General features: G+C 41.2%; 1 protein-coding gene across 1 annotated transcript in view; it reads right to left on the bottom strand.

Moving 5' to 3' along the window:
* Window positions 1-448: 448 nt before the first annotated feature.
* Window positions 449-26465, bottom strand: part of kcnq3 (potassium voltage-gated channel, KQT-like subfamily, member 3) — a 1166510-nt gene continuing 1140493 nt past the window's right edge. Inside the window, exons 12-15 of the mRNA XM_041190084.1 lie at window positions 22146-22277; window positions 18268-18366; window positions 16993-17077; window positions 449-1186 (exon numbers count right to left, since the gene is read on the bottom strand). Coding sequence (XP_041046018.1) covers window positions 449-1186; window positions 16993-17077; window positions 18268-18366; window positions 22146-22277 — 1054 coding nt within the window. The remainder of the gene's footprint in view (window positions 1187-16992; window positions 17078-18267; window positions 18367-22145; window positions 22278-26465) is intronic.

Raw genomic sequence — 26465 nt, 5'->3', positions numbered from 1 at the left:
AGATGGCATATGTAACAAAAAAAATGCTATGGCAAAACTTTAGGCTAATGAAGGGGATGCTGTCTCTTTAAGAATTTACTTGCAGGTTTAAACATTGTTAAAAAGAAATGTATCTAATAACTTTCTGCATAGATTACAACCCACGTATATTGTAGGGATTAAAATTACTTAATTACTGTACAATAACACAGAAGAAGTGAGGCTTTGTTGTTAATATTGTTCAAAACCATGCACCAACATGCAAATCTTTGCAATTTTTAAAATTTATGAAAAAAATTCCTTTTGGGATATTGAAAATGTTAACAGTTCTCTAGCACAATGTCCATGCATTACATGCAATTTTTGCCAGTGAAATGCTTGTAACAATAAGCTCTAGGTGTTTTGCAGGAAGCGAGAAATATGAACCTTTTATAGTGACTGTACATTTATGGGCCAACCAGTGACGCTGTTAAATTGGCTTATTTGATGTAGGCCATATATTGTCAGGAATTCCCTCCCCTGTAGATGATAGAGGTGCAGAACCACATGGCGTGTAAGGATCAGTATCAGTGTCTGTTTCGCCCTCTGCTAAATAAAGTTTTGATTTTGGCCAACTTCCTCCCCCATAAAAACCAAAAGTCAAGTCATCCTTTGATTGGGAGATGCTGAATCCACTGGGGGATCGCTCCAGTTCTTCATGGTTGACTGAAAGGAGAGAGATGGGAGTATCACTGTCTCTTGTGCTTCTCCCATGCCTCACTGTAGAAAAAGGACTTGCTAGCTCTCCTCCCTGATAGCTAGGGCATATGTTACCTTGAATATCTGTCAGTGAGCTTATTGGCAGTACAGTTGGTCTTTCAGTATATGATGGAGCAGGGGGTGGTGGAAATCTTGACAAATCAGCAGCTAAAGTTGAAAATTTTGTACTTCCTGGACTTTGGCTGAAGAAACCAAATGGACCAACAGAAGAAACTTGGACTTGGAAACAACTTTGAGGAGCCATGTAGGTGCAGGAATCAGGATAGCTTGAGATAACTCTTTTAATCTCAGAATATTTGTCTTCCACCTTGTCCTCAACGGGACTTTGCTGAACTGATGTCCCTGCTCCTCTTATTGAATAGTACCCAGTTGATGCAGACTGTTGAGTATTCATATGCTGAATGTGCATATCCACAAGGAAGTCAATCTTTTTTTCCATTCCTTCTACCTATGAAGAAGCAGAGGAAATGTAATCAACTTAACAATCACAACCACCTTTAGGTGAAGTAGATGATAGATATCAGCATAAGATGAATATTTTTGACATTTCTTCCTAGATTTTGCTTTCATTAACTTTGTTTTCTAATAGGTGGAGGTTTGTCCTTCTTATCCAAGCCCATGAGTATTCTGTTCTAGCTACCCAGTTGGTGAAGGGTAGTACTGGAGTGAATCTTTACTCAACCTTACATTTATTTATAAGAGTTAAACATTACAAGCATACACCTCCTAACTCAACCACACCACCGTTTCAAGAAGCATCTCTTGATATATATGCAAGTGAAACCCCAGTTAATCGCTACCACCTGCATACAGTCAAACACAATTAATGCATAATTAACAATGTGCAAATCAATGTTACTGCTGATTATTTATGTACTGTATGATCAGTCAATAAAATTGCATTTATTTTTTATTTATTTATGCATTTCTCAACATGTCTCATTGTCGGCCCAGTCGGATGACTAAGATTCCGTTTGTTTCATCATTATAACATAATAAAATTATGCACAAGCTATTCAGTAGGGATCCTCATTATTAAACCAGAAGTATGACCGACATAGATTTATGAATGTGTCTAACTTGCGAATGGCAACTGTTACTGTTGGTATCTGTCCAACATATGCCGCAGCATTTTATCAATCTCTATTCTATAATAAAAAAAATGAACACTGCATTACAGAGATTCTTACTACTAAGCAAATATTCAGGGCCATTCTATCCATTTAATATTAATGAACCTAAGGGTTATCAGGAGAAAAAAAAAGTATTTCTGTTTGAATTCATTTAAGCAGTGATGTTGTCATCTAGATTAATTTGCAGCTCTGAGGCACTCCGAGACACATATAAGCTGGCAATGCTTTCGAACACAAGGAAGTGGTTTTGCCCAAAGTCAGGAGCAGATAGAATGAGACAAGAGAAAGTATAGGTAATAGTTGCGACATTTGCAATCTTGTTTCAGTTCCACTTCTGATTGCAAACCATTTCTTACAATTCCCCATCCCAATACAGATTTTTATGAAATCATATTAAAAAAGAAAGCAAAAAACGAGCATAAATTTTATTTGTTGGCTATTCCAAATCAGTAACACAAAATGACATCCTAAGCTTAACCCTGGTAAAGGCCAAGAAAAATAATTCATTTTGGTTTCAAAGCACAAATAGCTTTATTTTATAAAATGTAACTCACGCTTTTCCCATGAACTGATTCATAGATAATTACAGTATAATATAATCACATCTGGGGACATGAAAGCCAGTTCTAGAAGTGGCCTATACAGGATAGGCTTAGGTCAGTGTCCTCACTGAGAGATCAGTTGGTGTTGCGGAGGAGGGTTTGAACAAAAATGGAAGGAGGGAAAAATAAGATGAGGAAGCAGAAAAGAAAGCAAAAGAAAAATAATTAAGTTGCTAAGAACAGACCAGAGGAGGGATTAAAACAAGTAAGATTGCTAAACAGACAGGCAGCCATGAGCTTTATGTATGCAATCCACAAAGTATTCCAAATTAAACTGGGGAGCTAAGGACATTAACTATTATGGGGTTTTGGCTTAACAGATACATAACTTGGTCTGGATCATAACTAGGAACTGAATTCCCTGATTGTAAAATATTAAGAGCAGAAATAAAGGGGCAAGGAGTGGCAAAGTTAATCAAAGCTTCCATCGTTGTAGTAGAACTTAGAGATGGTGTAGGGGATGAAGCAACTTGGCTAGAATAGAGTATATTATAGATCATTAAACATTAGAAATGAGATAGAAGGAAAGATTTGGAGACAAATTGGACAATAATACAGGAGCAACCAAGTCATAATAATGGGTGGCTTTAATCATTCAAAGTTGACTGAAGTAATGTAATATAAATGACAATGAAGGAGTGGACTTTCTACAATATTTTCAGAGCTTCTTTTACATAATTATGTTATAAATTCACTAGCACTCAGTCTGAGGTATGAAGGTGGTGATGTGACCTTAATTCGTGCTTGAAACAAGAGACACAAGTGCGTGAAATATTAATTTGCTTGAAAACTTGGTGATAGTAGATTTCCTTAACTGACATAATGAATTGCATAGAGCGCAGTGAGTTAGCAATCTACATCATGTTTTTGAAGCTGGAATAAACAAAGCAAGGAAGACAGGACACAATCAGCAATCTGATTGATGCAAACGTGCATGCACAGCAGTTGTCAGATCAATAATAGAGACATTAAAGCGTGTTAAGAAATGGGAACTTACCTGGTTCAGGGCAGAGGCCAAAGACTCCATTTCCTGGCAGGCCCAAAAGTTCTGGGTATGTGCGGAGCGCGGCAGGGTAACAAGCATGCATGCTCCATTTTGGCTTTGATTTTTAGTTAAAGAGTAGGCCATCTGGGACATTGGGAATGTGCCTGCGTGGCACAAAAACAATGATCACAGGACCAATTTTGGCACTATAACAAGGGGAGTCCTAGGACTGAGAGAGGGAACCCAGGGAGAGAACCCAGGGAGTGGTCCTAGAGAGAGAGAATCCAAAGAGGGAGGCCATCAAAGAAGGAGTCACTGGGAGGAGACCACCGGTACGAATCACTTGGGGAAGAAACCTATGGAGAGAGGAGCAAAGGAAGAGGCCCCTTGCAGCACAACTGCCATTTTTGACAGACTCTAGGTTGTGAGGGCTCAGAAGAAGCTTTGGAGAGCTGAAAAGACAGTGGGGGGTTGGTGGCTACATGTTGCAGGCTATTGGGGAAAAGTTAGCCTTTTGGAGCAGTAGTGTTCTGCTCGGCATGGCTGAAGAGTGGAGTCGGTGCTGAATTGCAGCCTCAGGAAGCCAGTGGAACGCAGTCTCAGGAAACAAGATTAAAGCATCAGGAGGTGAGCAATTGTTGAGGCAGTCCGAATTGGAGCCACTTTTGGAGGGAATTCAGAGGCTAGATTTCAAAAGTGAAGATTTGAACTCCCTCACATGACTGAGACAGAATTTTAAGAAGGTTGTGTAACTTACAGTGGACACTGGCATCTGGGTGGGTTGCTGAGAAATCCTTGGGATCTGGTTTGATCACATTTGCCATTTATTGTCCAGTGTGGTGTGTTCGATCACAGTTTGCCTGTACCTCATGTTAATTCTGAATGTTAAAAATAGATATTATAAATTGTTTTTCTTTACTGACTTTGTATCGTAAAGTTCATTTTGATTGTTTAAAAACTGTGGGATCTTGTGGCTTTATTCTCTTAGTAAGAACCTGGGATCTCAAAATTATCTACTTTAAACAAAAAATTACTGGTCCCCAACAGGATCATATGAGGGGAAAAGGAAGGAAGTGTGCAATGCACTGATTGGGTTAGGCTGTGTGTAGCTCAGTCTTCAGATGTGTATAAAACATCCACTCAGGCTGTTTAGTGTAGATGAATTTTGAGTTAAGAGGTAAAACATCCAGGAGGAAGGGAACAAACATGTTGCTTAACATCAAGAGGTAAATTTCTATTCAAGATGGAATGGATGATATAGGGCAGAATTTTCCATTCGGTGTGCTGGCATGCGCCCGACGCGCCAGAACGTTAAATGATGCGCAATGACGTCGGGCGTGCGTCCCAATATCATCACGACGTTGCGTGATATTCCATTCAGTGGGCATGTGCCGGAGTTGGCTGTGCGCCGGCTGATAACTGATAGGCCTATTAAGGCCATTAACCAGGTAAATAACCTGAATTTTACACTGCCAGTCCAACCTTATGGTTGGCGGGCAGGCAAAAAGGCCAAGCAGCCTTTATGTTTTTTCAGAAACCTCATCCATGAGTGGGATGAGGTTTCCTAAATCTTTTACATGTTGAATAAAAACTTTTTGTGAAAAATAAAAACATGTCCCATCTCGTTTGACACAGTCAGATGAGGGGGCATGTTTCATTAAATTTTTATTGTATTCATTAATTTTTTTAAACAGCCCTTCAATCTCCCTGAGGCAGCTCCATGCCTCAGGGAGATTGAACCGCTCTTTTGCGTGCATGCCCGCCCGCGTGAAATCGCAGTGCGGAGTCGATTGCGGTCGGCTCCGCAACCACCACTGCCCACTCCCGCTGAGCCCACCCAATGAATGGACAATCCTGGCCATACCTTCTGCTTGATTCTGTGAACCATCGTTCATCTACCATAATGTGTTAAATTTTGCAAGTTTTAAATAAAATATTAATGTATCCAATGGAGGTGGGTCAAATTCCTTGTACAATGACTACTCCAGCCATACATTCAAAATAAAATCTCAGAATTGTTCTATTGGAACAATAGGACAGGAGGAGAAGAAAGCCCTTATACACCTACAGGTACTATTCAGCTCCCAGTAACATGGTGGCTATAGCTGAAATTGAAGTGTCATTAAGTTTGGAAAAAATTAAACATTATTGACTTGATAAACAAGATTCAGAATCAAGATATTTATAGGTATAAGCAGGTTACGATGTCTGATCAATGTCAAATAGATGAGAAAAAGATTGACTTAGATCATCGTAGATGTTTATTGGTCAATACTGCACAATCCTGAGTCCAGAAAGCAGATATATAGGCCCAGGTTTTCCGATCTCCAGATTGTCGGAGACCGGACATACCCCAGATGATGTGCTATGGAACCTCGCAGAGTTCTCAACACACTTACTTCACGGGAATTGCCCGGGAAGTTTGAACTTCCAATTGGCAATTCCCCTGTTTCCCGGGACCCTCCAAAAAAGTCTCCAAGTCTGAATTAGAGTCAGATATTTAAGACAGTTCCGACTTACTTACCTGGATAGTTACTCAGGAAATCTTAGAAAGAAATATCCTAGTTTAACTCCTCGGTAACAATACAACTGACCACCCCCCAGCCTCAAATCACTCATACAGAGCCCTGCCGGCTCCCCCTTGACTTCCCAAACCCCCCGACCCCTGACTCCCTCCCACCTCACCTGACTAACTCCAGACCTGACCTGACTAGCCCCTGACCTAACCTGACGAGCCCCCTCTACATGACCCCTCACCCAACCTGACTCGACTACCCCCCTGACCCACCTACCCTCACCCATCTGCTATTCTACCCACCTGCCACCCTACTCACCCATCCTCCTACTAACCTACCACCCTATCACCTCTCCCACCTGCCACTCTACCACACCTGTCACTCCACCCACCTGCTACCCTACCCCCTTGCCTGCTTATCTCACCCACCCTAGCCCCTCATCCACCTTACCCCCTTATCCACTTTCCTTGCTCACCATACTCCCTTTCCCCCTACCTCACCCATCCTACCACTTTATCCACTTACCTTCTCTCCGTGACTTTTCAAAGAAGTTTTTGGACATTTAAATTCTTTACTTACCAGGATGTGGCAGCTGGTGCCATAAAAATGGGGCATGTCTTCTCATCTCCTGATGATTTAGCACTATGAAGAAGCAGTTGGATTTCAGGTATGCTTCGCATTTCTGGAATAGCTAGAAACAGAAGTGCTGGCTGGAAATATGGAACTCCAGTGTGGTGTAGAAAGGTAGGAGCGGAGTGGCAATCCAGTGATGATTGTCGCTCCTTGGAAGAGTTGGGCCAATGATGTATGAGGTCATTCACATCGATCGAAACGATTCAGCTCTCAAAGCAAAGTGACGGAGCGGGCGATCTATCCTGCATCTTACAACAGCCGAATAATGCGAGTTGTGGTGTGGCAGCTCTTACTGCAAGGGCACAAGAGTCATCAATAGGAATACGAGGATAGAGCTAATTAAAGAACTAGAAGATGTCCATAGAGCTCTTCACAAATTAGTTCCACATCCCTAAAGGGAGTTGTCCACACCAAAGGTCAAAGTATAATATATGAGTCACATAGACAATTGCAAAAACACAAAACCTGGTATCAGCAGTTATGATGGGGAAACCAGCTGATGGCGTATACTGCAAGTGTTCAGGAAGAGGGGCTGCATGTTACCACAATACTGGCCGCAATGACAGGCAGTACTGGTTTCCCTTCAACAGAACTTCTGTTCTGTTGAAGGGTCATGAGGACTCGAAATGTCAATTCTTTTCTTCTCCGCTGATGCTGCCAGACCTGCTGAGTTTTTCCAGGTAATTCTGTTTTTGTTTTGGATTTCCAGCATTCGCAGTTTTTTGTTTTTATCTTAGTACTTGTTTCCGTTTACCCAGTGAATGAGATTCCAATGTGTATTACAAAGGGTGAAAACTGCACCCACTACTGTAGCATGAGGATCCTATCCTCTGAAATCAGAATCTGCCCAAGCATGAGCAAGGGATTTAGGACCAACGTATGGAGTGGATTGCCTTGCAAAAGTTACCCTTGTGTGGCAGATTTTAAGAGAGGAAACGCTGAACTAGGAGACACAGGCTTAAACAATGTTTTGTCGACAACCATGCAAAGCGTCCTAAAATCATATATCCCTTCTGGTGCTGCAGTTCAAGCTGCAAATTTGGACTTGCTGTTGACCAAAATGATTATTTTGCGCAGAACATGGACCTCTGTACTGCGACAAGTCAAGAATCCACTGAGCACCCCTCAGCTTTTGCAAACCATCATTGCAACTTATATGGGAGAACCCAACCTACAATTCTTAATGCGAATGGTTAGCAAAGTGATGATCATGATGCATGATGATTGCATTGTTTAAGCAAATGTTCCTCAAAGAGTTCCATCATCCGGCAAACAGGCTTTGGATATTAGTGTCACTAAGCCAACACCTTTGGTTCAAAAGCTTACTTGCATTTCTGGCAAGGGAACATGTTAATGAATAGTTGGTCAACCTACCATTTGATGCCCCTCAAACCCATGTAGTGGAGGTTGTGGAGGGACCTCCTAAACAAACCCCCACTCTACAGACAGCCCCGAGGTTCTTTAGACCCACTGGTCAATGTTAGAATTGTGCAAAGCGAGGCCACTTTGCCAGAGATTGTAGACAGCAGAAGGCCCATCCATCTATCTTCACCTGCAGGCCACAGGGAGCCAGGATCTTTTGAGGCTAGAGTGGACCAGCTACTAGCATTCATGGATATGGCCAACCAAACAAACAGAAGATGCATGGGGGCAAACATCTGCTCCAGCTGAAGGCATTCAGCTATAATTTCAGCGACCCTGAAGGTGTTCAGCACCCCGACAGCTTTGGTAGTGGAGTTGCTCACAATAGCCTTGCTAGACCTGTAGTGCCTGTTGTTATTGATGGACCCAACAACAGACTATATTTTTAAACACAGTCAGCATAGACCATTTTCCTACCCCATATTCTGATCGCTATGCTGTGGCTGGGGAGAAATACATATTTCAATTTGGCTTTAAGAGTTCTTCCAACTAACAGTTCAATTAAGCTCAGCCCAGATCATGCTGCAGGGCACTGAATGTGTGACAACTTCTCTATTTGCCAGGAAAACCCCGCATGGGTGGGATATTGGGGGACCATTGTGTTAAATTAATATGAGTCAGGATTTTATGGCCCCGTCGTGGCGTGTCTCCCCCCAGCAGATGCGGCGAGCCATTTAAATCTCCATTCAATTCGGCAGGACCATAATATCCTGCCAGGTGGGAGGGGCTGTAAAATCCTGGCCATGATGTTTTGATAGATTATGCAAATAGATGTTTGTGGTGTTACAACATCAGTACTGACTCAGTTGCAGAAATTTCAGATGTGCACACTGTCATTGTTATAAAAAAAAACATATATGTTCCTCCACTCATGAGGACCCAGACATGCAGGCTATGGCAGAATGGCTACAGATCTTAGCCAAAACTACACATTGCTATGGGAGAATGGAAGGAGAGGGGTCTATTATAGTCACCCATATTAATTCACAAACCAATTTCCAAAGATAGTCACCAGCCTGTAGAAGCTACTATTCAGTCTTTGGTATGGTAATGTCGTATTAAGGTTGACATATTCATTACAAATTCTCCAGTTTGGCTCATTAAGAAACCAAACATTAGTTGGAGTCTAACTATTAATTATTGTAAACTGAACTGTTACCCAAGCATGTGCTCCTGTTGTTCTCCCACATACCATTGGGGCAACATACTTTTCCACGCTGGATATCGCAACTGAGTTTTGAGCCCTCCCTGTGAGGAAGAAAGGCTGACATAAATTTGTATTCACCTTTGAAGACCAGAGCTACATCTGGAATTGGTTGCTGTAAGGCTTTCATAATGCTCCCATCATTTTCCATAAACAAATGGCTGCTGCTATTAAATCTGTCTTCATGCCTTAGTGTTTATTGTTAGCAGCTAGAACCAGAATGGACCATATAGGATTGCTTGAAGAATTATTTGCTTTGCTGGAAAAGGCAGGACTTAAACTTAACCTTCTAAAGGCTAAATTGTTACAGATGGAAGTTACCAATCTTGGGGTTTCAATTTCAGAAAAGGGAATGCGTCCTGATAAACATAAAGTGGAAATTGTCCTAAGGTCACCTTGGCCAGTATAAAAACATCCCCTTTCTTTATTTCTGGATTTGGATGTGTATCAAACAACCTTTATCCCACAATTTGGCAAATTTGCTAAACCTTGATATGAGCTATTGAAAGGCAAAGATGGTAAGGTGCAGTGTCAATGGACAGAAGTACATAGCACTGTCCTCCAACTAAAGCAAGCAGTTATGCAGGCAGTGTCTGGTGCTTCATCAGCGTAATCCTGTATTTCTCCCTAACAGCATGTTTCTGAGGGCCCAGTGACCCATTTACAGATTTATGTACACAGGGCACAATCTGTGTACCTTGTCTCATGACAGTGGACAAAAGGTTACAAAATAGATGGAAGCCTTCCATGTAAGACTAACACCACCATCACTGTAGCATGAATTTTATTAAGTGAACCGATCTGCAGGCAGGGCTGGTGGGTAGTGTTCAGGGCTCACACGCTGCTGGACAAAGTTTTACTGACCTTCAAAAGCTAATGGGCATTCAGCACAAATTGCTTATTTTATACCACCATGTGTGTTTTAGAAAGGGGGAATCAGACTTAAAAAATGATGCTAAAAAAATGTTTTCTGTTGATCATCTGGCTCATGCTGCTCATGTGTCTAATGGCCATTTGGCTAAGCTCACATGCCACCACAGGAATTTCAGGCAATGATGGGACACACACCCAGACATTTATTGGTATTTACCTTTGACAATGGGTGCAAAACATACCAAGTGCCTCAATCAGATGGCGGAAAATGTGAATAAGAGGAATCAATTCATTGCTAAAAACATTGGCAAGCCCAAAAATCAGGTTAAAAAATATAAAAAGGTCAAAAACCTTTTCTCTTCCTTTCAAGTGTTAAAGAACGCAAGCTCCAATAATTCATTGATACCAATGCCCATCCAAGACCCTCCACTCCTTCCTGTCTTTTGACCCCATACCTTCTTCCAATCCAAGCCCTAACTGTGTATCCTCTGACCTTCCCCTCTCTGATGCTGAACGTTCAGAACTTAGCAAAGCACTCCATTTCATACCCATACGTCCTCACCTCAATGAATTCCGGGCTCAGCAAGATGCTGAACTCTTCTTCCGTTGCCTTCGTCTCCATGCTCACTTCTTTGGGCAGGAGTCCTCCCCCATTCAATGGATCCTTTCACCCTCCACCTGGACCCCTCCCTCTGGCCTCTTATCTGCTCTTGATCTTTTCATTGAGAACTGTCGGTGTGACATCGGCCATCTCAATTTCTTTGTTCCTCTCACCCACTCTAGCCTGTATCCTTCTGAACTTGCTGCAATCCATTCTCTCAGGTCCACCCTGACTTTGTTATCAACCTGCTGACAAGGGTGCTGTGGTTGTCTGGCATACTGACGTCTACCAAAGCAGAGGCTGAATGCCAACTCTCAGGCACTTCTTCCTACCTCCTGGACCATGACCCCACCGCCAAACATCAAGCCATTATTTCCAGGACTGTCATTGACCTCATCTCCTCTGGAGATCTTCCCCCCACAGCTTCCAACCTCATCATCTCCCAACATCGGAGACCCCGCTTCTACCTCCTAACCAAATTCCACAAACAGGACTGTCCCGGTATAGATTGTGTCAGCCTGTTCCTGCCAAACGGAACTCATGTCTTCCTATCTTGACTCCATTCCTTCTCTTCTTGTCCAGTCTCTTCCCACCTACATCCACCATTCCTCTGATGCCCTACATCATATCACCAATTTCCAGTTCCCTGGCCCTATCCACCTCCTCTTCACCATGGACATCCAATCCCTCTACACCACCATCCCCCACCAGGATGGTCTGAGGGCTCTCCGCTTCTTCCTCGAACAGGGGCCCAAACAATCCCCATCCACCACTACTCCCCTCCATCTGGCTGAACTTGTTCTCTCACTGAACAATTTCTCCTTAAACCTGTCTCACTTCCTTCAAATAAAAGTTCTGGCTATGGGTATCTGCATTGTCCCCAGTTATGCCTGTCTCTTTATGAGATATGTGGAACATTCCTTGTTCCAGTCCTACTCAGGCCCCCTCCCACAACTCTTTTTCTGGTACTTTGATGACTGTGTTGGTGCCGCTTCATGCTCTCATCCGGACCTGGAAAAATTTATCAATTTTGCTTCCAATTTCCACCCTCCTATCACCTTCACGTGGTCCTTCTCCAACGCTTCCCTTCCCTTCCTTGACCTCTCTGTCTCCATTTCTAGTGATAGACTGTCCACCAATATCCATTACAGGCCCACCGACTCCCACAGCTACCTGGGCTAAGCTCCTCACACCCTGTTTCCAGTTCCTTCACCTCCATTGCATCTGTTCCGATGATGCCAAAATAGCACTTCTGACATGTCTTCCTTCCTCCTTAACCAAGGTTTCCCACCCACTCTGATTGACAGGGCCCTCAACCGTGTCCAGCCCATCTCCCGTGCCTCTGCCCTCACACCATCCTCTCCCTCTCAGAACTATGATAGGGTCCACCTTGTCCTCACTTTTCACCCCACCAGCCATCGCATTCAAAAGATCATCCTCCGCCAGTTCCGCCAACTCCAATATGAAGACACCACCAAACATCTTCCCTTCACCCACCCCTGTCAGCATTCCATAGGAGCTGTTCCCTCTGGGACACCCTGGTCCACTCCTCCATCACCCCTAACTCCTCATCCCCACCCATGGCACCTTCCCAAGCAATCGCAGAAGGTGCAACACCTGCCCCTTTACCTCCCCCCTACTCATCGCCCAAGGGCCCAAACACTCCTTTCAGGTGAAGCAGTGTTTCACTTGCACCTCCTTCAATTTGGTCTACTGCATTCGCTGCTCCCAATGTGGTCTCCTCTATATTGGGGAGACCAAATGCAGTCTAGGGGCAGAATTTTACCCTTGGCATGTGGACATGCGCCCGATACACCCGTGCATGAAATAAAGCGCGTTGACATTGGACGAGCGTCCCGATGTCAATGCGCACTCTCGCGATATTTCGCTAGGCGGGCATGCGATGAAGACAGAGGCGCGCTCGCCATTGATTAACTGGCCAGTTAAGGCCTTTGAGAGACCAATTGACTCCAAGTTTACATAGCCCATGTGATTTTCAGGCCATCGCAAGGCCAAAATGGGCAGGCAGGCAGGCAGGCTATAATTTGCAAAACCTCATCTACGGGCAGGATAAGAGGGGTCAGTGGGCTTCACAAAGAAAATAGTGAGGAGTTTTGGATACCACTTGCTGCTACTTGCGTCTGTGAACAGGACAGCAAGTCAGATTGCGAGAGGTTCCCAGTCTGCGAGCTCTCTGCATTGTTATGAAATGTTTTCTCCTGGAAGGATAGAGGAGTATTGATTAGTGTACCCTCTACCTGCAGCGCCATTCCAACCTGGCCAATCCCACCTGAGGAACATTTCGCAGGGCTCAGCACATTTGTGACCCTGGAGCCGCAAGGCACTCAGTCCAAGCAGCCAGGGCTCACCCCCTTGGCCAGATCTGCCGCACTGACATTTGCCACTCACACTGTAACACCTCTGAGGTCCACTGGGGGATGGGCAGCTCTTACCTGTTCTGCAAAGTGAGCCATGCCAACATGGTATTCACCCTTCCCGATCACAGGAGGTCATTAAAGCAGATACAAAGGCCCAGATTTTTGTCTTTGAGACAGGTAGCTGGAGTTGGGAAATTTCCTGACTTTACGGACCCACCTTGGGAAAAAGTGCCCTGTCAGATCAAACTTATATTCCGGAGGTGGGGGGCAGGTGCAGGGTGGAATGGAACCTGTTAACCTGGAAGCAGATCGGAGGAGGAGTGGGCTGTTTTAAAGGCCTGCCTCAGTTCTCTGGGACATTATTCCAGTATATTTTATATTTTAGGCCCTCTAGCTCTGACTGCCTGACCCCCTCACACCTTCACCCATTCCCCATGCCATGTCCATGTCAACTGATGGCACTTCCATGTTCATTCACCCAATATATACTCAGTACAGAACCAATGAACCCTATAATAACAATGGCATGTGTCGAGCTGCTTAAAAACACCCATTCATAATTTACTTTAAAAAACTGCTTTTGCTACAACCTATAAAAGTGTCAATCAACCAGAGCTTTAAAGTATCAATAACAACACTTGACACCTCTTTATCTTCTGAAAGTAAACCTTGAGCCATTGACAAAAGAGATCAAAGTATAAAATAGCTTATTGTAACATCAGGCAAATTTTACCCTTCTCCCTAGCTAAGTCAACAAAGTAAAGCCTTTTATGGGAGTCTGGACCCAAGCATACATGATAAGAGATCATTGCAGGTGGGTGGGGGGGTGGGGGGGGGGGGCATGAGGTATCATGGATGGTATGAATGGCCATTTCAGGTAGGGGCTGCATGAATTGGCATGGAGGGAGCATGGGGGTCATGGGGAAGGCATTCTGACCTTACCTTTCAAAAGGTTGCCGAATCCAGGTTATGGTTCATGACTGTTCTGAGGGGTCGTGAACCATCAGTCGTGGAAAACCTGGCCTGACTCCATAAAGATTGCAGGGGGCTAGAGGATGCCTACCTCCACAGCAGAACTGGCCAGATCAGGAGTTCAAGGTGCAAGCTCACTCCACTGTGCCCTTACCTTGAGCCACCGAAAATTAGGGGCACAGAGAATGAGAGTGGAAATCCCGGAATCGGGTCCAATTTGCCATTTTTAAATCCCCACTGCCTCCATTCTAACACAGTCAGAGGAATGAAAATGCAGGCTAAACAAAAAGAGGTTAAATGGTACTATATTAATCAGCTTAAAATTGTGACGGAGCACATAGATTGCTTGTGATTACAAGCTAAAGAAACCATGATGGAACAGTACCTACTTTGTGCAGGTGTGGCCCTAGCATCCATCATCTGTGGCACATCCGATCCAACAAATGTGGTAAATTTCATGGACTCAAACGTCCTTTGTAATTTGAGCAATTGTACAGGTATTGTGTATGGCAAATGGCCAGAATAGCAAGGAAGAACGAATATGACAAACATGTGACTGGTGTCTTGGTACAAGAAGGTAAAGGTGTTTGTGTCACCTGTACTTGCTATGACTCTGAGATACTGCAAAACATGAATGAAGTATATTGGCTTCCATGGATCAAAGTTGACAACCAATGGAAAGGTGAACCAGTGACTTGTCCTATTCCAAATAAAGAAGTTAGCATGTGATGACGGGCTCACTTCTTGCTTTATCAAAGGTTACGGGGAGCAGGCTGGAAAGTGGAGTTGAAGCTGATGATTAGCAGTGATTGTATTGAATGGCAGAGCAAACCTGACAGGCCACTTGGTCTACTCCTACTCCTATTTTTAATGTTCTTATGTTTATAATCAATGAAACGATAGTTGTCATCAGTAAATGAAACAATACTTTTGCGCTACAAAATTAAAAATAGGTGGAAAAACTCAACAGGTCTGACAGCATCTGCAGAGAGAAACGCAGTTAAAGTTTCGAGTCCGAATGACTCTTCATCAGAACTGAGGAAATACTTATGTGCTGCTGACCAAGTGATCACTGAAGCAAACCCAAAAGACCATACAATTGCATTATGAACTGTGACAAAATGAGGAAGGTCATTAATGAGGAAGAAAACATCACTTGTGCAGAACAACAACAGGGTCTAAGACTGGGCTAGCAGTTTATAATTCTGAACAAATGCAATATATTAATATGTACTATGAACTTTTGCCAGTGTTACTTCATTTTAATAATGTTACTTTACTCATGCCTCTGTATACTGAAACGTAGGTCACCTTTTTTAAAACAAATGATTGTGCACAAGTCGAATTGTTTAAGTGGAAACTCTCAAAACTCAATGTATTGAGAATAATGATTCAGAACCCATCTTTGGTTACCACAACTACTGGTATCAGCTTTGGTACATCACCACCGTGAGGGGAGCAAAGAAACGTGGGGAGAGAGCAATCTTGGATGGAATATGAATAGGTATGGTGGAAAGCTTAGCAGATGAAAACCACATGGATATTAATGCTATAGGACACAGAGTTACTCAAGAGTTAATCTTAAGTATTTGAGGTCTCTTCCTCCTCGAAGACAGGGCTGTAACATTGGTGACACCATTTATATTTAATTAGTGAGCAACTATTATATACAAGTTTACAATTGAGTCCACAAACTGTATCTCGTTACTGAAGCTGAAAAAAAATCAGCTCTTTTAGGACATGAGCATTTAGCTGATGTTTGGACTTGATCAGGAATCTGGAACAGGCATGAATGTACTGTGATGATTTGATCAAGAACTGGGACATTAAAGAGGACAGGGGAAGTAAGTGTACTTTGTGCTGATTGGATTAGGCTGTGTGTAGCTTCATTTTCAGGTGTATAAAGAATGAAAAATCAGGCTGTTTAGTGTAAAAAATTTTAAAGGCGAGATGTAAAACACAGAGGAGGAAGGGAACAGATCTATTGCACAAATCAAGAGGCGCATCTTTATCCAGGATAGAGTGGGTGATGTACTTTCTGCTTGGCTCTGTATCCCATCATTCATGTATTGTAATATGTTAAGCTTTACATGGCTTAATGAAGTATTAATGCATCCAGTTGGAGTTGAGTTGAATTTCCTACACAATGTTGGCTTGTAAATTGGGCCTCAAGCATCATTAATATGAATCAGATTCTTGAGGGTTCCAATGCATGAAAATGGGAGGACATAGGGCATATGATTTTTTAAATAGGACATGGACTACAAGAGCATTGATGCAAATATGCAGTAAGTATTGAGTGGTAATCTAGGAAGAATATCAAGTGGATAAAATAAGTACAGAGAAATTTACTAAGGTGAGGCAAAGGATGAGTGAAACTTTAGTTATGAGGAGAGACCAGAGAAACTAGGGATCTTTTCATTACAGCCAAATTATAAAAGTTTTTAATAAGGTAAATAAGAAAAAATATTTCCACTAGTTGGTGACAATAACTAGAAGGTATAAATTCAAGTCCATGACCAAAAAGTTGAAAGAAGTTAGAATTTCTTTTAAGTAAAAAGTTGTTAGGATACAGAATGCCCTACCAGAAACAATGTTGGAAGCAGAACCATTATAATCCAATGAAAAGTGGATAAACAAAACAGATATTAGAAAAGATATGGAAAAGGGCAGGGGAATAGAATGGAGCAGATAGCTGTTTGGACAATATGTGGAATAGCCTCTGTCCATGCAGTAAAATTCTATGATTCTACTTAGCTGCTCTCATTTACATAAGATTGGTGATGTTCTCAAGGCCCACATGAGCAGACAGCAATGACATCTCGACTGATAGTATTTCAGTCTGAAAGACAGTGCTTCAATGTCCTTCATCCTTGTTCAAAACTATTCATAGATGGATGGTCATTGGATAGTGAACTGCCATATGAATCATTACCTGTCTTTCAACCTTGACAAATCTTCCCATCATACTTTGGTCTTCAGCATCTGGATCAGAACTTTTGGCTACATCGGGATCAATTCTGATTGTTACACATAAAGAAGAGCAATGTTAACAGAGGTTTCAAATGATCTAAGATAGATAAAGCAAACATAGTATAATAATGACACACATGACCTTGTGATATCAAAATATTTAACCCCATTTTCTGCTGCTCAATTTTTCCATCCTGTGACTTATTTGTAGAGCTATTGCATATAATGGCTTGCTATATTTAAAAAATAGTTATAAAGTTTATACCACTACCAGTTAGGGGTGGATCATGTGAACCTACATGTGTGCAATTTCAGGAAGGCATCAGAAGAGAATAATGGGTCACTTTTTCCAAATAGATATTACATTTATCAGAATTACCCCAGTTTTGCTCTATTTACCATTTATACCACTTCTGATGGTAAAAACTGAAAGATTGCTTCTATAAGAATAGTCATAACAATGGGGATCTTGAAGTAGTTTCTGAAAGATTAATTGGGAATAGGCAGTTTTCATTATTACTGATGTTCCACATAACTTACCCAATTTGGAAATCTATTCTTGGTGTAAGAATCCACAACTTTTCTGACATATTCCCACTGTAACTTTAGCGGGAATGTGCTGGAAGGACCAGAAATTAGACCAGGACCCAAACATGCTGGGTCTGGCATAAAATAGGCATTGCTAGGGTGTCAGTTGGAACCAACCTCCCAAGATAAGGCATTGGTATATAAAAAAAAAAATTCAATGCAGCCCACTTATAAGGAGGGCTATCATGCATCCCCCACTCAGCTTTTCCAGGTAAAGATGCAGTCCAGCAAGCATCTGCCGCCAAAAAGGCATGGTTTACTTTAGTAAAAGGTCAGGAGCAGGAGTTTTTTTCCCGGCACCCCAGCACTCCCAAGGGATGATGCCTGACCCACAATCAAACCCAACCCATTCACTTTCCCCCCACATGACATACTTGAGGTGCTAGTGAATTTCTATCCCTTTGTTTTCATAATAAACTGACATTAAAAGGTACAATTGTACAAGTGAGCACTGTGATCCAACAAAATAGCCAAAATAATGATTTTTCCCTCTATGGTTTGTACTCTATGTAGGCCGTGAAATCTAGAGGATTAATAAAGAATAATATAAAAATATTATGCTACATAACTCACTGTTTGTCCAGTACTATAATATTAGCAAAGACCTAAACATTAATATATACTTAATTTAATTAAGTAAGTGCCTTACTTAGGTGACTGTTGTAAAGGGTATACAAAACCTCCTTTTGAGTTTGATTTTTTCTGCTTGGGAGTTGATGGAGGTGCAGGAGCAAGAATCATATCAATCCTGAGAAAAAGTGAAGAATGACAAATCATCCAAACTCACATTATAATTACAATGATTCTACACATTGAAACTACTATTAACACCAAGTGCAGCAAGATAAATAACTCAATCAGCAGATTCTAACAATTCATTCATAAAAGCAATGCCAAAGTTCATTCCCAAAAGAATGTTGATACCGTTAGTGACGCATCATAACAAACAGAAAATAAGGAAACCCATTTGTAACTCTCCTACTCACACAAAAAATTCAAAATTTAAAATTATGATCCTACATAGCCATTTAACGATGCATCTTTGACATTATCACCAGAGTTCAGTATAAGATTAATATAAAGATACAATGTGACACCTAGCCGAATCAATGCTAATCGCCTAGAATATGCTGGAGAGGAACAGCTTGTAGCATGCTTTATTAGTTATTTTTTTTTTCTCATCCTTCACCTGAAAAATGCTTGTATTGTAAATTGCTGGATGCGTAAACTGGTGCAGCACAGCGAGGCCTATGGTGCACCTGGGTTCCTAGTGAATGAATGGACCAACAATCTATCTCCTTAACCAATACGAATAGAAAAAGGAACACAGCTAATGGCAGAGAAGGAAATAGTGGTATTTTCTAGTACAAGTAACCTGATACTCTTTGTAGCAATAAATGTCCCTCTGTTAGTTCACTTCAGTTCTCTTTGTTTTGTAAGTGCCTTTACCTATCAGATACAAAAAGGTGCCTTCAAAGATACAATGCATTGGGACAAAAAGTAACACACTGAGTTAGCTTGTAAGGTTGTAGCAATTGCAGGAAGAGAAAAGTATTAGTTAACTTTATATGTTCAAGTGAAGAATCCTGCCCTTTAGCTTTTTGATGAACTAGCTATGCAAGGCTGTTAACTTGTCAGCTATTTAAGGAATTATATTTCAAATAATTACATCAATTGATAATCTCAGACTCTGGTCATTGCTATTATTTGTCCTCAACAACCGCTAGTGCTGACTCATGGGGCAGGGTTTTCCCTCCGTTGGGGGCGAAGTTGAAGTGTGGGCGCTTGGAGGCACACCTCTGATCGGCGCCCCCAATTAGAGTTGCACCGCCATTTTGCGTGGGAAGGTTGATTAAGGCCCACCCAATGTGACATCCGCACGGAAGCGATATGCGCTCCCTGTGCGGGTGGAGTGGGGGGGGATTCCCTAAACCTAAAAGTGTGCTCTTTCATGCATGCACACAAAAGAGCGCACTCATCCCCCTGAGGCTAAGTGCTGCCTCAGGGAGATCACCTCGACTGTCAAAAATATTAAAAATAGAAAGATAAAATACCTGACACTGTCACATGAGTTGGGACATGTCCATATTTTTTAAAAACTTTAATTAAATTTTTTGAAACCTACATGAAACCTCATCTCGCCCATGGATGAGGTTTTGTGCTTTTTCTAATTCCCGCCAGGGCTCCTGGCCTGTCCGCCAACCTTAAGGTTGGACGGGCAGGTCCGTTAATTAGTTTATTGACTCTGTCAATGGCCTCAATTGGCCATTGACAGGTTGACTGGCACACAGCTCATTTTGCTGAGCCCCCGCCTACCTGAAAACTTAAATGGGGCTCGGTGATGTCAAGAATTCCACCCGACATTACCGTGCATCATTTTATGCGTCGGCAAGCGGCGCCCACCCCCAGCTGGGAAAATCCTGCCCATAGTGATACATTGAATAGCCCATTGTCATGAAGAGATGTTAATGTCTATAATGTTATTGGAAATTATTTTAAGATGGAGTTGTAAAAGGGTCTGTGTTTGACTGTATGTGTCTTAATTGGATTAAAGCCAGCTACTCTGGGTGCTTTGATGTATAGCAGTTTGAGATGCTAATTGGGTAAACAGTAAGGAGGATAGAAGGTGAAGTGCAAATTGGCATTTGTTGAATAAAATTGCAAGGAAATTCATTTTGAATTTCTAAGGTCAAATGTGCTTTGCCTGGTGTCAGTTTAAAGTCTATGGGTTATTGTTGCCTTGATGAAGATTTACCTGGGAGCGATTAATTTGGGGATTTGTTTGAAAGTTATTATGGCAGTAATTTGTAGACTTGTATATGTGTTTAATTTGTTGTTAAATTAATAAATGTTTGATTAAGTTTTATATATAAAAACCTCTTGAGGCTCGGTGGTCTTATTCCTAAATTCAGAGCTGCATCTCAAACATACCAATTGAAAATATGGCCAGAATATTGCTATCAGCGTGTGGGGGTGGGCCTGCCTTGCCAACATGCAAAATGACACGCAATGACGTCGGACGTTTGTCCCTACGTCATCGTAGGCAGTTGCATGCCTGCCGAACTGTCAATGGCCTATTAAGGCCATTAAAAAAACAATTAAAGTTGTTAGCATTGCTACCAACCAACCTTAAGCTTGGCGTGCAGGTGAAGAGCCCAAGTGGCCTTTGCATATTTCATGGAACCTCATCCACCGGTGGGTTGAGGCTTCTTGAAGGTTTAATTAAATAAATTTTGCTAAATGTACAAACATGTCCCATCTCATGTGAGACAGTCACATAAGGAGACATGTTTAAATAATTTCTCTGTTTATTTATTCAAAAGTTTTATTATGAACTTAATCTACATGAGGTAGTTCCGTACCTCAGGAGATTGCTGCACTCTTTCATGCACACGCAAAAGACTGCAGGCCCTGACTCTCCCTCTTCCCCCTGCCTGCACAGGTAGCGCTGAACCTTAATTGGCTAACCCATGTAAAATGGCGGCACACAGCGGATCACAGATGGCGATTGGCACTGCGCCCGCCCCCACCCGCTCCCACCCAGCCAGCCCAACATACGTAAGGTGCTTCTCTATAGGTTATGACAATTGTTCAAGTTTCCCTCTGGGATTTAAACAACTCAGCTTTTACCAATTGCTGTGTCATCATCCCCATATAATCATTGCTATGGTTTGTTGCTCAACTGCTAGATAACTGTACATATATGCCTGTCTATTCAGCTTTCGTCAACACAACTTTAACTCTAAACTATGATTTGTAACAAATAAACAGTGTTTAGTACATGACTTTTGGTCTGGCTCTTCCCTTGATGAAAGAGTCAATTCACTCACTCAACAGCTTAAGTGTACCCAATCGCGGGTTAGTAAACAAAATTAATTTTGATCCAAACTGGTGATATGGTGAGCTATGCCTGACATCACTCATCCCTAGATCTAAGATAGGAAGTAATACTCCAGACAGTTCTTTAGTAAAGATTCGCCTGGTTCCTCAGCATATAATTGTCAGGATATTGATACCCCAGCTTTCTTACACCATTCTCAATAAAGCAGTTTGTTGCTCAGCACTCCTTCACCAGTCTCCTTATTCATCTCAGTCATCACTTTGGCTACAGTATTTACAATCTACCATGTGCACTAGAGCAACTCACTAAGGTTATTCTAGCAGCAGCTCCCAGTTTTGTGATTGTTACCACTGGGAAAGTCAAGATCAGCAACATCAGCAGAACACTATCATCTATAATCTCCCCTCCAAGTCACATGAAATCTTGATCGGGACATATATCATTGTTCTTTCACGTTTTGGGTCAAAATTTTGAAAATCTCCACCTAAGAGAACACCATCAGTACAAAGGCAGCAACAATTCAGTGACAGCCATCACTTTCTTAGGATTATGAAGGATGGGCAATAAATGTGGCCTCTCCAAAGCCATCCACAGGCTGTGAATCTTTTTATAAACATATGATAACATTTAAACATTTAAGGAGGTGCCAATTCTCATTTTCATATGCTTTGTTTTTCACCATTTACCTTGACTGGAGATACTTTATCCTTGAAAGCATATCCAAATGTCCTGCTGAGTACTGTTCAATAACATCCTTCACATCATAAGGTCGTAAAGTCTCCTTGAACTTTTTCTTGTTGAGGAAAAATTTCAGGATACTGAAGGGAAAAGTAAGATGGTTTTTATTTTCCTTTCACTGATTCAAAAATCAGAGACATCCAGCCATCATTTATGTTAGAAAATTGTTTATTCTTCATAGAATGCTGAGAAAGAGAATGTGTATACCTGCATGTTCTCTAACAAATGTTCAATCATTTTATAATAACCAATTTTATGAATTAAAATATGCAATTCCCCAGTGTTGAGACTGAGACCGTATCAATCTTATGCAGCATACTTATTGTCATATGGTATGGTGGCAAAATAGGGAAATACAAACCCATTAGAAACTGGCAGCAGCTGTGGACAATTTGCCATAAGGTCTGTAATTCCATAGAGAGTATGATGTGTATTAAGTAAAAAAAAGGAACGTTCCTTTCAGTAGTTTAATGTATAAGTTGCCCAGAAAAAAAAACTAGTGGTTAGTCAAGAATGCTTTTAGTAACTTGTTACAACAAATGTCTTAAAACGTGTCATTCTTTCGGCTATTAACTGGAAGTGCAAATTTAATTTTTTCCAAGTGTTTGGTCTCTATGAAGATCATAGCAGTAATTTTTGATTTGTCTAATCTTTTCTTCTTTTCAAATTTGGTGGTGTCTTATATTTTAGACTTTGTCCCTTTACCTAGATCTCACAATAAACATGTTCCAAAACATCATTTTCCAGTAATTATTGTACTAATTTCATTTGAACTGTAGGAATGTTTGGGCTTTACTCTAAAGTTAAAATGAAGTACAATGAATTCAGCTGCTCTTACTTTTGCAGGATAAAGGAAGCTCTTTCTAAATGGTAGAAAGAGTCCTTTTTTTCTCACACACATGCCAAGAAAGCTCCTGGAGTCAGATTTTATGCAAGGAATGATGTAACACAATTAGACCATTGTTTGGATCAACTGCACCATGTAATTCAAGAAGCAATTGAACAAAAAGCAATGTGATTTTTTTCCCTATATCAAGTATTCCCTATACCTGTAAAATAGTAATGTCTTGTTGTTCATTATTACCTTTGAGAATAAAAATAACATCTCCTTTTGAGCATTTGATATTTAGCATATTCAGATGTGGCTGTATAGTTGGCTTTCTTTTCATTTTATCAGTACTATAAAGTGAAAGCCAGGCGATACAGCACACTAAGTGCATCCAGATGAAGGCCACAAGTAAATAGATCATGCAGTTTAATCCTTCACGAATGAAAAGCCACAGTGGTATCATTCTTTCAGATTGGCAAGACAAGCTTTGAAAGTGCCACTGCACAACAAAGATTTGCCGTTCCAAGAAACAGTGCCATCTCATAACATAAATTTTTCTATCCTTGGACTTCAAAATGATAAAGCTCATCATCTCTCTCAGTTTCTTCCACAATCTTCAATCTTTTCACACCCAACTCTTGCATCACCTGCTACATGATTTGTTTTATCTTCTCTCCAACATCTTTGAATCTTGCTGGTGTCTGGTATATTGGGTCCTGGTGCTTCAACCAGGTTTCTCATTATTTGAAGAACAGCAAATAACGTACAACTTCAGTGATCCTACATACCCAGTGTTGGTCTATGCTCAAAGAACATGCACAACAACACTGCATTAGTTACCCATACTGCGATCCCTTTGAGCACAGCTCAATGTTAGAAGTATGAGAACTCTGAATTTACCCTTTCAACACAGTTCTAAACTGCATTTATCTGGATACCATTTATTTTGGTTCAAGATAATAAAAATTGAAACCAGTAAGTCAGCATTACACTTCATGCTACCTGGATTCTGTTACTGTGTTGGGATGATATTACTGATACTTACCAGGCCTTTTATTATTTGTTCTTGGGGTGTGGGCAACTCAATAACTACTGCCATCCTTTTAGATTAAGATTCAATCACATAGCTTGGGAGTGGAATCACAAGTAAACCTGACTAGCTAGAATTGACTGGTTCTTTCCATAAAGGTGAAGTAATTGGGATTTTATGAGAACTTTCATTGTTATTTCATCTGGTGCTTTATTGGGTTCAATTTTACTCTTTACTATAGATGTGACTTGAACTCACAACCTCTGTGTTACTTCTTTGGTATAAAAATGACTAGGCTACGACCTTGATGTAGGCACTGTGGTTTCCCTTAGCACAGAAAATTCACACTAAGCATAACCTCAGCCTAATGCTTACACGATTTATACACTGAAGCAGCAAATTCCACCATGGGTGGTCAAATTACCAGAGTGAGAGATCAGTTGACAGGAGTAACAGGAACCAAGAAAGAAATAATCCCCATTTTCCAGCTCAGCACATCTCTGGCTGGGTTATCTGGATGATCGAAGGGGACGGAAGGAGGAGAAGGACTGATGTTACCTAATGAAATTCAGCACAACCTAAACCACAGGGAGTTGCACACTAGGGTCAAACCACATAGCTGTGATTCATAGATTACATGTTTAAGAGATTAATTCTTTTTGGCATAAAGGTGTGTCAATCTGCAATAGAACTCACTGCTGCTGCTTCAGTTACATGCTAAAGTATAACAACGATTGTGAGGTTTTGATGTCAATCCATTGAAATTGAAAATTTAAAATTCACAGAAACTTCCAATTGCAACTTCAGAGGAAGGATAGATATGAATTCTTGACAGATTCTATTACATCTCTATAGAAGTGATTAACTGGAGCACTGAATGATTGTTACATAGACATCCTGCTGATTGCATGGAAACTCTTTTTTTGCACTTCTCATTATTTGTTGTGTACAATGATTATTGTTGTAATGACAAAGTTTCAATAAAACAATACAAAAAATAACTAACAAATTAGAAGTAAAGGTGGAAATCTTTCGCTTGGTGTAAAATCACAGTAAATGACTGCTTTTTTACATAATTCTACACTTACATCTGGACTTTGCAGTGTTGGAGAAAAGGGGCTGTAACAGACAAAAAGGGAGAGGTGTACACCAAAGTCTGTCTTTGAGGTCAAGTGCATAGCACTGGGACATTATTACAGTAGAAATGAAACACTACATTTTAACAGACGAGTTGCAACTTTCATTGGCCACAAAAAACGTAGCTCATTCATGACTTAATTAACTATTCATGATAACATTTTATACCTACTGGATAGAAGTCACTTCTTCCCACAACATCCAAGCACAGGATCTATATTCTTACCCTTACTGTCATGTTAAAGTATTGTTTTTTCAGCTTAATTTGTGAAAAGCAATGGGAAAAAATGTGTTGTTAGAACATAAGTGGGATCTACATTTGTAAAGCAGCATATTAAAACAGTTTTTTTACCTGACCTAATTTGAGAGGATACATAAAAAAGAAAGGAAAAAAATATTGATCCGAATTCCCCATATAACATCAATAAGTGTGAAGTTATTCATTTTGGTAGAAAAAAAAGGAAAGGCAGAATATTTCTTAAATGGTGAGAGTTTGGAAAATGCGGGTGTCCAAAGGAGCCTGGGTGTCACTGTTCATGAATCACTGAAAGCTAGCATGCAGGTGCAGCAAGTAATTAGGAAGGCAAATGGTATGTTGGCCTTCATCGTAAGGGGATTTAAGTACAGGGGTAAAGTTGTCTTGCTGCAGTTGTATAGACCCTTGGTGAGACCTCACATGGAGTATTGTGTACAGTTTTGGTTTCTTTATCTAAGGAGGGATATACTTGCCATAGAGGGAGTGCAATGAAGGTACACCAGATTAATTCCTGGGATGGCGAGATTTTCTTGTGAGGAGAGATAGAGGAGACTGGGTCTGTAATCCCTAAAGTTTTGAAGAATGATGGGTGACCTAATTGAAGTTACATAATTCTTACGGGGCATGATAGGTTGGATCTAGATAAGATGCTTCCTTTGGCTGGTGAGTCCAAAACCATGGGACATAATCTCAGGATAAAGGGGTAGGCCATTTAAGACTGAGATGAGGAGGAATTTTTTCACACAGAGGATGGTAAATCTTTGGAATTCTCTACCCCAGAGGGCTGTGGAAGCTCAATGGGCATGTTCAAAACAGAAATCTATAGGGATAATGCGGGAAAGTGGCATTGCCATAGATGCAGGAAAGTGGCATTGAGATAGATGATCAGCCATGATTTAATTGAATGGTGCTGCAGGCTCAACTGGTTGAATGGCCTACTCCTGTTCCTTTGTTCCTATTTTCTGGGCTTGTGGTGGCTTTGTCGTAGTGTCTGCCAATGTGGAACAGCTAACAGA

The sequence above is a fragment of the Carcharodon carcharias genome, chromosome 6 (genome assembly GCF_017639515.1).
Source record: "Carcharodon carcharias isolate sCarCar2 chromosome 6, sCarCar2.pri, whole genome shotgun sequence".
Taxonomy (NCBI): domain Eukaryota; kingdom Metazoa; phylum Chordata; class Chondrichthyes; order Lamniformes; family Lamnidae; genus Carcharodon; species Carcharodon carcharias.
This window is presented reverse-complemented; position numbering and strand designations above follow the sequence as displayed.